The 15,445-nt window shown below is 55.2% G+C and overlaps 6 protein-coding genes across 6 annotated transcripts; 2 read left to right on the forward strand and 4 right to left on the reverse strand.

The window, feature by feature from the left end:
* Positions 1 to 422: 422 nt before the first annotated feature.
* Positions 423 to 1,290, reverse strand: C8Q71DRAFT_717528 (uncharacterized protein; the record flags this gene model as incomplete). The annotated part of the gene is made up of 3 exons (XM_047921167.1): positions 423 to 995; positions 1,054 to 1,152; positions 1,216 to 1,290. The coding sequence occupies 3 exons, from the start codon at positions 1,288 to 1,290 to the stop codon at positions 423 to 425; spliced, it is 747 nt and encodes a 248-aa protein (XP_047773291.1).
* Positions 1,291 to 1,589: 299 nt separating this feature from the next.
* C8Q71DRAFT_687632 (uncharacterized protein) lies at positions 1,590 to 2,910 on the reverse strand (the record flags this gene model as incomplete). Its single annotated transcript, XM_047919817.1, has 5 exons — positions 1,590 to 1,837; positions 1,883 to 1,895; positions 2,245 to 2,440; positions 2,480 to 2,668; positions 2,738 to 2,910. Coding segments are annotated over 5 exons (819 nt in total), but the record flags the coding sequence as incomplete, so codon positions are not given.
* A 2,254-nt stretch (positions 2,911 to 5,164) lies between these two features.
* C8Q71DRAFT_887296 (uncharacterized protein) lies at positions 5,165 to 6,183 on the forward strand (the record flags this gene model as incomplete). Its single annotated transcript, XM_047928585.1, has 3 exons — positions 5,165 to 5,524; positions 5,579 to 5,700; positions 5,784 to 6,183. Exons 1-3 carry the CDS (start codon positions 5,174 to 5,176, stop codon positions 6,181 to 6,183), a joined length of 873 nt encoding a protein of 290 aa, XP_047773293.1. The 5' UTR covers positions 5,165 to 5,173.
* A 618-nt stretch (positions 6,184 to 6,801) lies between these two features.
* C8Q71DRAFT_862795 (uncharacterized protein) lies at positions 6,802 to 8,796 on the reverse strand (the record flags this gene model as incomplete). The annotated part of the gene is made up of 7 exons (XM_047928074.1): positions 6,802 to 6,864; positions 7,192 to 7,446; positions 7,500 to 7,722; positions 7,776 to 7,836; positions 7,885 to 7,914; positions 8,065 to 8,194; positions 8,686 to 8,796. 7 exons carry the CDS (start codon positions 8,794 to 8,796, stop codon positions 6,802 to 6,804), a joined length of 873 nt encoding a protein of 290 aa, XP_047773294.1.
* Positions 8,797 to 8,838: 42 nt separating this feature from the next.
* C8Q71DRAFT_727715 (uncharacterized protein) lies at positions 8,839 to 10,521 on the forward strand (the record flags this gene model as incomplete). The annotated part of the gene is made up of 8 exons (XM_047921882.1): positions 8,839 to 8,969; positions 9,019 to 9,166; positions 9,327 to 9,501; positions 9,593 to 9,614; positions 9,637 to 9,738; positions 10,273 to 10,291; positions 10,323 to 10,380; positions 10,445 to 10,521. The coding sequence occupies 8 exons, from the start codon at positions 8,839 to 8,841 to the stop codon at positions 10,519 to 10,521; spliced, it is 732 nt and encodes a 243-aa protein (XP_047773295.1).
* Positions 10,522 to 11,537: 1,016 nt separating this feature from the next.
* On the reverse strand, positions 11,538 to 12,291 carry C8Q71DRAFT_383417 (uncharacterized protein). The gene is made up of 2 exons (XM_047918213.1): positions 12,162 to 12,291; positions 11,538 to 12,091 (listed from the first exon to the last, which is right to left on the reverse strand). The coding sequence occupies exons 1-2, from the start codon at positions 12,245 to 12,247 to the stop codon at positions 11,647 to 11,649; spliced, it is 531 nt and encodes a 176-aa protein (XP_047773296.1). The 5' UTR covers positions 12,248 to 12,291; the 3' UTR covers positions 11,538 to 11,646.
* Positions 12,292 to 15,445: the final 3,154 nt, after the last annotated feature.

A 15,445-nucleotide genomic window follows, 5' to 3' on the forward strand; every position in this document is an offset into this window, starting at 1 on the left:
CGCGGGCGGCGATCTGGTCGAGGGAGAGCCTGGTCGAGGGAGAGTGTTAAGGCTCCAACTATATAGTATACATATACTCAAAAGCTGTATATATATGGTATACTATATTATAATGTATATATACTGTATATATATGGTATATATGGTACATGATAGGTCAATTAGAGCTTCATTTTGTCGAACTTAAACAGACCGTCCTGGAGCCATCGTTTTGCACACATGGCTTCGGTGATTGTCTGTGCCTTCAGAGAACTCCGCGTGTCTGCACAGAGATGACGAGAAGCTGAGAACAAGCGCTCTACTGACACAGAGGCTCCTGGAATAGCGAGGAAATCCCGAGCCATGGATGCAATGACAGGAAAATCATGCGCGTGTTCCTGTGTATGCAGATCAACAATGGAACAATTAAGTAGTGAGAGCAATCAACTCACTCGCCACCAATCAAGTGGGCGATACGAATGACCCTTCCCTCCCTCGAATCGTAGCCAGCGTGTCATCTCAGACAGCTTGGGATCAGCCTTGGCAAGATCATCCTCTGAGTCGTCAGAGATCGCAGCAAGACGGTCAAGGAACGAGTGAGGTTCATTGGGTTGTGCCTTCCTTTGGACCTCTGCACGCTTTGGTTGTTTCTGCTCGTACTCGTGGAAGACATGCTCAAATAGAGCTTCTGCCTTGACCTTCTCCAGCGCGCCGAGCCGCTTAAACCACTTGGAACGGAGACATGGATGGCACACTGTTGAGAGCATTAGAATATTGAGAACTGGAGGATATGCGAACATACAAGTAGCAACCACGTTGTACTGGCACTCCTTCGCCTTGGCATAGTATTCCTCCAGCTTTGCAAGACCAGCTTGTGCAGCCTTCGACAGCGTTGGAAGAGTTGTAGTAGCAATGGTCTCCTTCAGCGCGGTTTGCATGTTATCGTACATCGGCAGGACCCATGGAAGCGTCGGCATGCCTCCCTTTGACATGATATGCGTGACATGTGTGAAAGCCTTGAGAAGATATGAGACCTACTTTGCACTTGGACGTGGACAATAGAAGGAGACTTACACCGAGAAGGTCAGCTAACTGCTGTAATAGGTTCCAGTCGTCGGGAATCAGTGTAAGCGACTCAAGGTCATCACGTTCTGCGACCCAGCCATTGATAGCCTACAAACAGACTGCGTCAGAAGGATGATATTCAATAGACGAGCAAACATTGAAGCACCGGACCTTCCTGAGAAGTAAAGCACGCTCTATCATCGCGTGCGTACAGTTCCATCTAGTGCGCACGTCGCGCACAGGCATCAGCGTGCTGAGTTCCTTTCCCCCGCTCGGATTCTTTTTCCCATCGTAGTGACGTTTTGCATGCTTTCGGAATGACGAACGGCGCTGCGGCGAGCTGACAATCTTCCGAACAATCAGGCGTAACTGTAGGTTATGTGACTCGTACAACCTCGCACAGCACAGACGAACAGGTCACATACCTTCTGCACCGCATTGAGCCGCTCTTCAGGATCAATAGGCGCATCCTTCTCTTCATCTGGGGCTAGCCCTGCATCCCGCTCATCTGCTGCAATGGTCTCTACAGCCTCCATGTTGACGACCTCATCATCGCTGTCGATGTCATAGTGAAACGGTAAGAACTTGTGTAATAGATACCAGTCGTTGACATCAGGATCATCCTCATCGATCAGCGACGCGAGGATCTTCTGTACGACCAGATTGACGACATGTGCTAGGCATCGAATCTGGCCGTTCTCCGGTGAGAAATGAATGCCATACTTCTCCATGAGTAGCCCAGCTAACGTCCTTGCCAGGACGTCATTTGTTGCGGCGTTGTCCATCGTCAAAGCTATGAAGTGATATCACTGTATAGCTCCGTAGGATTGACGAACACAGATGAGACTTATCTTATCCAGGCTACCGCGCTTGCTTCCTGACTCCATGAACGCTTTTGCCGCGTTGACACCCTCGTGCTCATCGTCCAAGAGATGGCGGAAGTCGATCAGACGTTCCACAAGCTGCCAGTCGTCGTCGATGAAGTTGGCAATGGTCCCGGCGAACGTATACATCATCGACTTGGTCGTCCAGGTGTCTGTTGAATACGCGATGCGTGATTTAACCGCCTACAGTCAGGCGGCCAAACAGCGTGGCTCAGTGAGATGTATCAAGGACGAAACAGGGCTGCACACTCACCGCAAGCTCCTTCACGACCTCTGCGTGCAGCTGTGCAAAGATCGTAGCGACAGTATTCCGTACCGTCGTGTCCGAGGGGAGCATGAACTTTGATTGCATGTAGCGAAACATCCGCGCAAGGCCGGGAGACTCGCCGGTCGTCCAGGGGAGGTCATCTTCAATGATCCATGCCGCGAAGACCTGTAGGAAACCGCGCTGCGTCGGCTCAAGTGTCGGATTGAGCTTGCCATCTTCTAGGTACTTCTCCATGAGCTTCGCGCTGGCTTGCGTGAAGCCATGACGGGGGCCTGAGGTCGACTGGTGGCTCTCGGTATTGTCTGGCACAGTGCCATCGGCGGCGGCGGCGGCGGCGGCGGCAGCAGCAGCAGCAGCAGCCGCCTCGTCCTGGTGCTTCTGTTTCGTGTGTATCGAGAGGTTTCCGAGTGCAGGCCGTTTCTTCTCGTCGGCCCAATCTTTGCTGTCGACCGACCGCTCGAAGCTGCGTTCACTGAGGACGGAACATCAACCAGGCCCGTAAGTTGCACTGCTATGAAGATCATAAAGCGATCAGGCTTACCTAGCACAGAATTTGCATCTGAACGTCCAACGCTTGCCCGCCTTGGGGTCGAGTGTTGCGCGGGGAGGTTCCCAGTGCTGGAACGTGCGGTTGATTGGGCCGCGCGTCCCCGTACGTTGCTGCTGAGCCTTCTCGCGCGCCTCGACATCACGGAGCGCTGAACGCCCATCGGACAGGCTAGGCTCGTCCTCGTCCTCGACGTCCTCAACGGTTGTGCGCCGCCGGTGAGAGGTCGAAGAGTTCGTGGGGGCATGCGAGGGCTCAGGCTCTTGCGCGCCCTTTTGTTTCTTCGGCGGACGCGGTGGGCGGCGATAGGACGATTTCTTCTTGACGTGCAACCGTGAACTTGCCGTGCCGCGGTGCTGCCAGTGGGGAGATACCGCGGTCCATCAGTCACGGTCTGCCGCGGACGAATGAGGCTATGCAGCGCGCAAACCTTATTCTTCCCTTCCTTTGCGCTACCCTTCACCTTCTTCCCCTTCACGACGCTCTTCCCCTTCCCCTTCGCTGCGCTCTTCCCACTTGCCGCGGCCGCTACCACCTCATCCTCCAAGGGCGACTCGTCTTCTTCATCACCGGACGTCTCATCATCAGACGGCACCGCAAGACTGCTCGAGTCCGAACTGTCGGTATCAACATTGATATACTTGCGTTTGGCGGGCCGTCGCTTGGAATCATATAGTAAGTCCCGCCCTCAGCGGTCCGCGTCTCTACTATTATTCTACGCAATACTTACCGGTTGTTCGTCATTGCTATCAGGGACGATGTCGTGCCCGTCTTCATCGACAGTGTATGCTGGGACTGGATCCGCAGACTGCGCGCGGTTGGTCCCGCCCTTGTACGTCTTATCACGCGGATCGTCGGGGATCGTAGCTTTACATACTGGTGAGTTTATCGTACCGTGTCACAAATGTTCAGTGACGGATCGCACCTTCCGACAGTAGCTGCGCACTGCTCGTCCCGCCAGTCTTGCGCTTTGTAGGGAGTGGTCCGCCGGTGTTCCGTGCGCTCACTGCGCAATATTAAGGTGAGTGATATTTGCTCATTGCGTTTATCCTAGTTCTTACCAGCTGTGTTGGGTAACCCGGCCCTACTAGTCCCAGGTTGTGTAGTACTGCCCGTGCCGTCTGTACCCTTCATCGACTGCGCGTTCCCGCCAGCGCTGCCCGCCGCCTCTGCCTCGCCTGCCTCACCCCCGACAACACGTGTCTGAACGCCATCATTGCCCCCCGCCATCAGCGTGGTCGCTTCAACGGTTTGAAGATCTGTTGCTGTCCCCGAGCCTCCAGCCCTAGACTCAGATTCAGATCTGTGTAAAGTGATAAACGACCCCTTGTCTTTGCATGCATTTATAACGAGATTGATTGACGTACAATACCAGGAGTCTGAGCTCGGTTCGTAACCTCTCGAGCTTGATAGCTGCAAGGGCGTAGAAGCCCTTCAGGGTGTCTTCGTTCATAATGACCCGACTTAGATAGCTTGCTACCTTCGCCATGCCATGCCGCCCGCGTCGTACGTAGTGCAGCCGACCGTCCTTGTCACGGCAATCCTCGCCGAAGAGGATGTCGAACCGACGGTTGAAGGTTGCCCAAGCGGACTCCTCGTTGATGTTGGTCATAACATGGTAAATCTTGTCCTCTTTCGTTGCATCGGCAATCGTAGCTGGGAGGCGCTTGCTCAGGTCAACTATCTCCTCAACCAATTCTTCGAGTCTGTCGTGATCTTGGGAGGCCATCGTTGATTGAACCGTGAGGGTTGACGGCGGATGTAGGTCTGGGAAGTAGGACTTGGAGTTTGAGCGCAAAAAGAGCCGTCACGCAGCGGGGCAAGGCGCAGCAGCCTCTGCACCTGGCTTGTAGCCAGGTGCGCAGACAGGGACGTGATAGCATAATAAACTTTTCCGTGCCTTGCCCTCGCCGGACGAAGGTGATTGGCTTCTCATGTGGCTGACAAGCGCGACGCGCCTCTTCTTGAGAGCCTCATGTTCGACTTCCATTTTGGGAAGGCGGGATACCATATACAGTATAGCATACTGTATATATACAGTGTACGGCTGTGCCGTATGTATATGTAAAAAGTATGTAGTATAAACCGTATATACACAGTATATATATTATTTGGTTGGAGCCTTAGAGAGTGTGCGCGAGACGGTGCGCGCGTCGAGGGATACAGTAGAGAGCTACCGAACTCACGAGGACCACATTACCGAGCGCCTCGATATCACCGCCCTTGCAGCCATACGACGAGGAGGCATTCCAGAATCCGGTACGGTACACCGACCCGTTTGCCCCAGATCAGCACCACGACGTGGACAGGGACACGAGAGCGAGGACGTGGCCGCCGGCGCTTAGGCGGTTTAGGGCAAGTCACTATGGCACTTGCGCGTCCCGGTGCAGCTGCGACTCAGCGTCGTGGCATGTCCTCGCTCTCGACTTCATGTTCCCCGTCGCGCTGAGCGCGTCCATCTCGCTCTCCATGACCTTGTTCTCCGGCAAGAGCTCGAGCTGCTCTGGCCACTCTGGCACGCAGTCCGCGCCGCTCGCGCTCGCGATCCTCGACCGCCACGCGGGCCTCCCGACGCCAACGCTCACGTCCAGCCTGAAGCCTCGAAGCCGTCTCTCCCCCCCTCGCTGTCGGCTTGCTGCCACTCTCCCATGCTCGCCGCCTGCAACAGTCGATGTGCACGCTCAAGACCATGCTCTCATCAAGCTTCGCCATCTGGCAGAGCCTTGCCGCCGACTCACTCCCACCCTCTTGTGTCCACGCTTGAGTAGTCTCCGCCTCGCTGTCGATTCTCGCTCTTCGCAGACTCGTTCTGGACGCGTATTTACGCTGTAATAGCACCCCGTACGTGTCAAAGATCACTATGCTCAAGCTGCTCCCGATGACATCTTTTCATACCAAGGCTCCCCAATTAGCATCACCACGTTCCTGCAGCCCGACATCTGCCCCACGCTCGAGACGTTCGTCTTTGACTGCCGCGAGAAGCTGCTCAATGCACGCTTCCCACCACCGCCATCCCTCTATTCAACTCACGCTTTCCCAGCCTCCAGCACGCGCTCGCCCACCTTCTCCGCACCACCCACGCCCTCGCGGAACGCGCCCACGCCCGAGCTACACATGCCGACTGCACTCTCCGCCGCATCGGCATCCGCAGGATGGGCATCTCGCGCCTGTACCCAAACTGGCCGAGCCACGCACAAGACCACTTTCACTCGCTCCTGCAGCACCACACGCTCTTCCCCGCACTCGAGACCGTGTGCACGGTCGGCTTCCTCGTTGACGCGTGCACAGACCAGTTTGCACACGACATCTTCATCGGGAAGTTTGAGGAGCAGGGCTTGATATGCAGGACGGGAAGGGCGTCGTATGGCTATACACCGACCCTGCAGATGGCAAGCAGGAGATCGTCGCATAGGACGAGATCGTCGTGGAGTATCATGTGAGCCTGGTAGATGGCAAGAAGAATGGCGAGCCCAATCGGGCGTGAAGCATGGGTCTGAAAAGGAGGGAGGGAGACACTACCGACTATGGTGAGTATCCCGCTCGCTCTTTCAAGTTTCCCGCTTATGGTCGTTGGTGAGTCGCTTGCACGCTTGATCCTTTGCCCACCCACTTGCCCGCACGATTGCACGGACACCCGCGTGCGAGTGTACATCTTCCCGCCCCATGTTCGTACGCTCACCCGAATGGTCACTCGCCCACCGGTCGACTTAACCACAAACCCACCCGTGGACTCACGAACCCGCGTTACCCACACGCAACCCGTACCCGCTGCGGCGAGTATATACCCGGGCGGGTGCATTTATTATTAGTACAGTAGTAGTCTACAATGTATAGCATACATTCAAATGACATTTATTGCTACCGGAGAATAGGAGCTGCAGCAGTAAGTTAACACTTGCTGACGGCTGTGTGACTCAGTGAGCTGTGATGGTTAAGTAACGACTATCTAGCGACGCGATCGCCATATCTTCCCTACCCTGTAAAATGCGGCGAGTCTTGCTAACGTCTGACACGCTGACGCGATGTAAAATCGGGATTTTAGCAACCGTTACGGCCCGTCACAGCCCGTAACCGAAATCAGAGAAGTTCTGATGGACGGGCGGCGTGCACGGTGAGGAGTACTGGAGCACATCATCAGGAAATAACCCACCTGAGAATTCCCGTAAACACTGCGTAATCATCAAGCTTTCGCGGTAATATTGAGTTTTACCTTGTATCTGATAAACAGCAGAATTAGCCATGTCCTTCCCCGTCGAGTCAGAATGACGAGGTAATCTCTGGATTTCTCGGGCAGTAGCTCGACGTTACTTAGTGTTTCCGAGCACAATACAGGCACAATCCAGCCCTCCATTCTCATATTCACAGGTTGATTCACATGCACAGCAAGATAATGGGTAAGATAGTGACATTGACGACCATGTACTACAGTATCTACAGCAGGTATCTACATGCTGCATATCTTCCAACCGTGACCCTCGCAAACACCACGTCCGCAGGAGGATATCCTGGAGACGGCTGATCTTCGATTCACTGAGGACGAGGGGCTTCTCGAACTTGGCCTTCTGGCTCTTGACGTCGGTGACGAAGTACAGGGAGATGAAGCCGTGGTTGAAGCGCATGCCCTCGGTAAGCTCGATCTCGTCGTTGATCGTGCGGGCCTTCTTGACGGTGATAACGCCCTCCTTGCCGACCTTCTCCATGGCCTGAGCGATGAGGTTTCTGACGTGAGCATCGCCGTTGCAGAGATGGTAGCGACCTGGGCAATCTCGGTGGTGGTGGTGATGGTCTTTGCGTGCGAAGAGAGGAACTCGACGACGCGCTCGACAGCGGCCTGGGAACCGCGGCGGAGGCCCATGGGGTTGCAGCCGGCGGCGATGTTCTTCACACCTTCCGCGTAGATGGCGCGCACGGGGATGGTTGTGGTGGTCGTGCCGTCACCAACAATCTTGTTCGTCTTGGAGGCGAAATCCTGAACGAGGCTGCACGGCGGATTAGCGGAAAGCTGGATGCCGTACACGAGGGGACAGCTTACTGAACACCGAGGTTCTTGAACTTGTCCTTCAGCTGTATTGACTTGGCGACCGTAACACCATCTGCGAGCGGGTGAGCACGATGTGGTGGAGAGGAAGATGTGTACATACCTTTTGTGATCTTCGGGCCGCCGGCAACACCTAATTGTCTAGCATTATTGCGGATTGACATGGGAGCCTTCAGCTCACTTCGTTCGTCGTGTACAACAGGGCCCACCACATCGATGAGCACAGCGCACAGAACCTTACATGGGTCAACAATATTAGCCGCAAATAAATCGTTTAACTCACCTTTGCACGTGTCGTAGCTCCACGCAAACTTGTCCTCCTCGCCGTACTGCTGCGTCATGGTGCTGACGAGGACAGAGCTCTCCTCGCCCGTGTTCGCGAAGATCGTCCGCGCGAGGTACGAGAGCGCCCGCTTGACGATCCGAGCTTCGTGCGACCGTACTCACCTGTGGTCGGGATTGTGTTCTTGAGACCCCTCCATTGAGGACAAGGACAATGGTGTCCTCCTTCCTGATGATATCCTCGGAAATGATGAGTGGCTGACAACGCACCTGGGCGGTGCCCTCAAGGGTGGGGAGAATGTCTGGGAGGTGGCTGACCTTGGATGCCCTGAGGAGACCGGATTGACTCTCTGCGCCAAGCTGACATCGGCGATGCAGGGGGAGGAAGACATTGGGAAGACAAGTTGCACAGGAACGAGAAACGCCAGCGGGACAAGTGTCACATGACTTCTTGCCACGACGCGCCACGTCAGTGGTCAAGCGCTCAAATCTGTACTGTGTCGCGTCACTTCATCCCTCTATCACTTGCCGTCGTCACCAACGTCAAGGCGCAGCACTCAACGCCACGCGCGCGGCCGTCAAGGAGGGTCACCTTCCTCAAGACATCCCTCGCCCAACGCACCTGGCTTGCAGGTGACGGCCTGCCCAACATGAAGCCCATGCCGACCGCCAACTTTGACCAGGACTCAGCGTGTCCATCATCAAGCGCGCTCTCATACCCCGTGTAGACCATCCTCAAGCACGCAGACGAGGAAAGCTCTGTCCCATCGGCACCATGATCCAGCAATACGGCGCGGAGGACAAGTTCGCATGGGGCTATGACGCCAGCAAGGGTGAGTGCATGGTGGACATGATCGTCGATCCCCTCAAGGTCGTTCGTACCGTGCTTGTCGACGCGGCCGGTCCGTGCGCGGCAGCTCAAATACACTGACGCATCACGTCTCCCCGCACCCAGCTCGCCGGAACGCGTCGGTCACGATCCACCGCGCGACGCGCACGGCCATCCCTTGCGCGTGCTCCCCAGGCGTCGATATATTGTGTCCAAGTACACACCAACGGACGTCGTGTCTTCATCGACACGCAAGCTTAGAAAAGACCAGCAGGTAAGCCATCCCGTCTCGTTGTCAAGCAATCTACTTAATTCTTACCTCGTCGTCACAACTTTCCGTTCACGCGCAATTGCGCTCGCACGGAATCGCCACACCTTGCTCGCCGGACCGCGATCTGTCGCTGCATTGAGTGGTCGCTAACGCTGACGCGCAGAGGAACTGGTGCGGCCTGATTGCGAAGCGCACCTCCACATTGCAGCACGGGCCCCGCGCAGGCCCCGCGCCGCCCTCGACGTACACGGGCGTCCTCAACTCCCTCGCGACCTCCGCGTACGGCAGGCTCATGGTCGCGACATCGCTCGCGCTCGGGCGCGTGCCTGTAGGCTGTGGTGGGCCCGTTTGCGGGCTTCGCGTTCTTCTGCTGGGTCGACGCGTGTTTCTGTGACAGTGTCGGTGAGATCCTGGCTGATGATGCTGTAGATGTTATTGCTTTGAGTAAGTGGTGAGTTGCGCGTGTTTGCCAGGTGCTCATGGATTGTGAAGGCATGTGTGGATCATGAGGGGACTCTCGCTGTCAAGAAGGGTGAGATCCCTAGAGGAGCATTGGGCATACTATTGGGCCTTTGGTGCGTCTGTGTTGCGTCTGTGTGGCTGAATCATATCCCGATTGATTGTTAAAGGCCAGATGCATCGGGCCTCCCCTCACTGGCAACAGCCCTATGTATGTGGGGCAGCAGCCTCGCTAACGTGGCGCTATTCGCGCTTGTCTTCCCCGCAGTACGTGCATGTCCCTCCCTATCGCTTTGACACATCACACTAGACAAGTGGGTGTGGCTGGACGGGCGGGGCGTGTGGACGCGGTGTTTGCGAGGTTCATGGTTGGAAGATACGCAGCATGTATATACCTACCATAGATACTGTAATGACCGTCAATCTCATCAATGATCCTATCCACTATCTTGTGCATCTGGATTTATCCTGTGAATATGAAAATGGACGATATTGTGCTCGGAAACACTAAGTAACGTCGAGCTACTGCCCGAGAAATCCAGAGATTACCTCGTCGTTCTGACTCGACGGGGAAGGACATGGCTAATTCTGCTGTTTATCAGATACAAGGTAAAACTCAATATTACCGCGAAAGCTTGATGATTATGCAGTGTTTACGGGAATTCTCAGGTGGGTTATTTCCTGATGATACTGCTGGCAGCTCGAGGTCTTCGTCAACAGGCTCCGCGGCGCGAGTCTGCGCACTGTCACTATGACTGGTGAGTCCGTGTGTTTGTGTAATCTCATGATGGCGGACTCTGTCTTATGCTGAATGGTATGTAGACACACCGCGAGTGTATGCGGGCTGCACAGCTGATACGCGCAAGCGGTCAATCTGGACGGCGGCGAGACTCGGGTAGGGAGAGCCTCATTGGTGGAGAGGAGCGGCAGGTTCGAGGACCTTGTGCGCGCCTGCGGCTGGTCAACCCTGAAGCCGGACATCGACAAGGTGTTTGCGCTGACGAACTGCTGTTGCTCGCGGTCCTGCAGATGGACTGCAGGCCATCACTCGTCCCCGCCTCGCCGGCGGGTGTATTATGTGCTTCTGTCTTGTACAATAGTAGCATACTCGGAGCAGCAAATGCAATGTATTGACTACTAGTACTAAAGAACTTCCGGTAGGACAAGCCAGCTTTTATACGGCTTTAAGCTTGACCTGTGGAACGGAATCAGAACAACAGTGCAGGTGATTGTGAAAAGCGGAAATGCTCCCAGTGACTCGAATCATCAAGACAAAGCAGTGAAATCACCTCGAGACATATGCATTTATGCAACATATTACACACGAATCGGACTGTGTTTCCGGAAGATGGCCAATTAGAGCAAAGCCAAGATCATGAGCGGTCCACATGCTTTAGAAGCGCAATATATTACACGGCGAGTCTGTTTGAAGTTTCGCAACTTCATGACATGTGGCACCGGCTATATTTCTTTCATTAGTCACTAGATACATGAATGTGCGAGGGCCAAGGGGCCAAGAACGTAAGATAAAGCTAGAACCTAGCTGCCTAGGGGATCTGACTTGGACTACAGCAGTCAATGTGACTGCGCGCAGTGGTACGCGCGCAGCCACAGCCACAAGCGCCGGCGCGGTGGCGCGGTGGCGCGGTGGCGCGGTGGCGCGCGAGTGCGATGTCTTTATTCAACTCGTGGCGGAAGAGCGACTTCCCCAGGATGTTTCTGTGCGCGAGACGCGTGTTTTATGTGTTTTGAATGTACCTAAAAAATCTTGGCCGCTACAATTCGAAGCTGAGTGCCGGAGGCGGGCTAAGGCCACGCACTCACGTGTCACACTCGGTGACAAACGGTCACTCGATCACACTCGCGTCACACTGCGCGCGCACTGATTCATGCAAGCCGACTTTCGTGAGCATACATTTCGTGTACCCTTCCGAGTTTCGTGATCATCCAAACTTTTCGTGAGTGGTTCCAAACTTTTCGTGATTGCACATTTCGTGCATTTATTATACTTTTCGTAGGTACTGTTACATTTCGTGCGATCCGATTATTTCCACAAACGGGCCGCCATAAACGCTGGTATAAAATGAGAGGCGGTCGTAGAAGAGACGATGGGGCCCAGCGGTCGACCAGTCAAGGCCATTGAGGAATACCTGACTCAGTCTCGGTAGAACGTGTCCAGGTATGAGCAAGGGCCATGTACGTGCGAACGGCTCTTGACGGTTATCATGTATCGACAGCCGGTTGCACTGCTCGAAGTATGGTTGGTTACGCTTCGCCAGGAGGACATGCGCAATGTCCTTCAACCTTGCACGGTTTTCCACGAACGTCTCTCGATCCCAGAAGACACGCCGCGCAGCGTGGTACCAAGCGCGGCAGACGCGGCAACAACTCGCGAGCGTTACGAGATCATCCCATAGGTGCTCGCAGATGCGATCAGTCAGCTCTTGCGGGAAGGGTGCATAGTCTTCACTGTCGGTAGACAAATCACAATATAAGTACGCGTAAACATTACTGCTAGCACTGTAAAATTCGAGCGCACCTATGATACATGGGCAACCTGTACGGGACGTTCCTTGGGTTTGGGAAGTTCGTTAACCATGGCAATTGGATATCTTGAACGTTCATGTCCGTGATTATACCGTGGTTTTCGGTCGCTGCCCTACATATTGACCCCGTCACTTAGAATCACGTTCCGCGGGGAGAGACATACCGTGAACCAAGTCGCCCTTCTAGCCGACAGGGCGGTGTAGCTGCACCTGTTCAGTTTGTGTGATGCTTACATCGAACCGGGTCCATACCAGGGGTAGGTCGTCCAGGTAGTATATCGTTGAATCTCACCTTCGTAGCTTGTCACAGCAGGACTTGAGCGAGGCACAGAGGCCTGACTAAGTTGCAGTAAGCCTGTAGCGTAGTAGAGCAGTGGACCAGAGTGGACCCTGGCTGAGTGGGCAGAGGCGGTGGAATCTTCACGGTGGGAGATAGACTCGAGGGGAAGCGGAGGAGGCCGCCGCCAGATAGCACATGTGTGTACTGTGGACAGCTCACCTCTATCTCCGTTAGACAAATACAGCAATCCATTATCATCGGCAGGTAGCCTTCGAAAACCAAGGTTATGAACTGTGTGCTGTTCCGGACACGAAGCGCGCTGTTCACGAGGTTCCTCGCCACAGACTTCCTCTGACGTGTTCTGCCATGCCACTCAGCGTTGCAAGAGATAAACCATTTGGATTCGCCAGAGATATCGTACGCGTACGTACATACAAGTGTGTAGCTCCAACACGGGCCGCGGACAACGTAGACATAAAGGCATCGTCACGATCTTGAGATGGAGCTCTTCGCTCTCCCTCGCCAAACTTTCAGAACGCCGCCTTGGAAGAGAAGAGCGTCCCAAATATACACGAGGTGAACTTTCGTTAAAGAGAAGAAAATCGCGCCGCGTCCAGATATACGCCCGCCCTCGAAGTTCCCACGCACGGGCCCGCGCGCAGAGAAAATCGCGCTGGTACGGGCGCTTGTTTCCTCACAGTCACCTCGACCTGGAGCCAGCGTCGCCGTCGTCGGAGGGGACGTCCTCGCTCCGGTCTGCTCTGTAGACTCGCGGTCGAGCAAATCGACCCTCGGGGCCTCCAGCTGGGCATGCCGTCTGCTTTCATCTACTGGTAGACGGCTAATCAGCTATTGGCACATCTCGCACTTAACCGTCGTCGTCTTGGATCATGTCTGTTATGCATGGGCTTGCTCGCCTTCCTCAATGAATGATCGTTGTTACATTGCCATCTGCCTCTTGGTTTGAGAGAACTTTGCGGCGAAGCAACTCGTGGCTTGCATGCCACGTCGGAGGAGGGATGTAGGCAGGGAGCAAGGTGTGTAGTGTATCCACCGTCTGTGCACTGTTCGCGTCCGCGGGAATCCTCACCATGCATCAGGCATAGACTTGCGCCAACCCAGCACTTCGGTTGAGCTACTACCGCGGTTCATGCCACGGGCAAACCTTGAGGCTGCGACATGCGAACGGTCGCACACCTGGATAAGTTCGTGCGGAGTCTTCGCGCTCCTGACTGAAACTCATGCTTCTCGGAAGGACTTCCTTCATTCCAAACGTCTGGGTCAAGAGGATCAGCCACTGCCAGAGTCTGTGCAGTGCGTTTGACGTCCGCGAAGCGCGGCAGGATCACTCATGATGCATATTGGTGCGTGTGTTGAGCTCGGGATACACCACTGGCTACATCATCATCATGGCTGCGATGCGCTCGAGCAGCGAACACATCTTCCTGCGCGGACAGTCGAACGACCCGAGACTGGGCGTCGAGAGGATGAATCCCAGGGTTGGCATCCCTGCCAGTCAGTTTGGATGGGCGTGCACATCCACGCCGGGAGTCGGTCCGTGGGCGTTGGTATGTCGAATGGAGCTCTGACGGCGTTGATGTCGAGCGGGATCTGTCTGTGCCATCTGTACAGCTGTGTGTTCAGCGCTCGGCAATTGTGTTGACCGTCCACAGCGCCGCAGTGAGCGACGGATGGGGCTCCGCGACAAACCACCCGGCAGTGAATAGCATGGATAGAATTCTTCATCAATGTGATACGCCCCACTGGTATCTCATCTACGCATCGCGATGCGGGCGTATCAATCTGATGCCCCAATTGACTTCGTTGTTAGCGGTGGACGTTGGTTCGATGCACCGCGAAGACCGTCAGCAGCGCAATCGGTGCTAGCCTCTTTGGTCGCCCTCAGGCGCTCTTGCTTGTCGACGTCAATGTGCGATCCCGTGTTCGCCGTTGAGGCGTTGTTGGCTTGATGGGTTGGCACGTATGCCAGCAGTCAACGAGTAAGCATTAAGCCCGTCGATATGTACATTGCAAAGTCCGGAAGATTAAGGCTAGGATCAAGACCGCACTGGTCGCACGCCGCCGCACAGAACTCTGGTGCGTACGTATACGCGTATGGTGATCTTACCTCTGCTCCTGTCAGTACTGACTCACTCTTCATTTCTCCGCGGGGGAATCACCGTGGAACGCACTTACTCCAGTCCGCGCTGAGAGCACAAAAGGCCCGAATGAGCGGTCTCACAACACTTTGGGTACTGGGTTCATCATGCGAGCCTTCGCCCAATCATGACTTACATCCGCTTGCCAATTTAGATTCCCCGAATCTGCACTCCCAACTCCCATCCGTCAAAGCCCATGCCATGCTGACAGTACGTCGAAGTTCCCGTCCCACAAGCTCACGGCCACAAGAGCGTCGCCCCAGCACTGCGGATCGTGCCCATTAATCCTTGGGCTCGAAGCGCGGCCCTCTCCCTTTAAGCAAGACAGGACCACCGGAATGGTAGTACGTCGTTAGACCTTGTCATTCAAAGTTCGACGAACCAACAATGATGTGTAAAGGCACATTGCTTAAATTGATCTGTCTCGGTCGTAGAGGGGCCGACCGTCGACGTCAGATTCGCATGTCAGGGCGCTGACGGAGAGCACTCGCCGCGGCCCACCTAGAGGGGCACGGTTGGTGCCACGCCTGAGTTTCGTGCGAGGTGAACTGGGGAGTGTTCGTTGCGGTGACGAGCGCCGAAGGCGCTGCCGCTGAGCATCCCCTCAGTCCCTCAAGGTCAAAGGAGAGTGTAGCAGGAAGTAACGCGCAGTCGCTACACAGTCGTACAGGGCGTGCGCGCACTGGCATGCTCGTCACCTCACCTCGTCGATCAGAGTCTGCACACTTACCTTCACCGATAACCAGACCACCAAACGCAGCGACTGCAGCAGCACCAACGAACAAACATCTCCCAGCCTGACTCGTGCTCGATCCGCCGGCAACCGCGCCGCATCCCA

Source organism: Rhodofomes roseus (assembly GCF_022264815.1).
Source record: "Rhodofomes roseus strain CIRM-BRFM 1785 chromosome Unknown C8Q71scaffold_34, whole genome shotgun sequence".
Taxonomy (NCBI): domain Eukaryota; kingdom Fungi; phylum Basidiomycota; class Agaricomycetes; order Polyporales; family Fomitopsidaceae; genus Rhodofomes; species Rhodofomes roseus.

Coding starts and splice junctions, on each gene's coding strand:
- C8Q71DRAFT_383417 (XM_047918213.1), bottom strand. CDS start 12,247: ATGAACGTTCAAGATATCCAATTGCCATGGTTAACGAACTTCCCAAAC. Junction 12,092..12,161: donor AGGTTGCCCATGTATCATAG/GTGCGCTCGAAT, acceptor GTCTACCGACAG/TGAAGACTATGCACCCTTCC.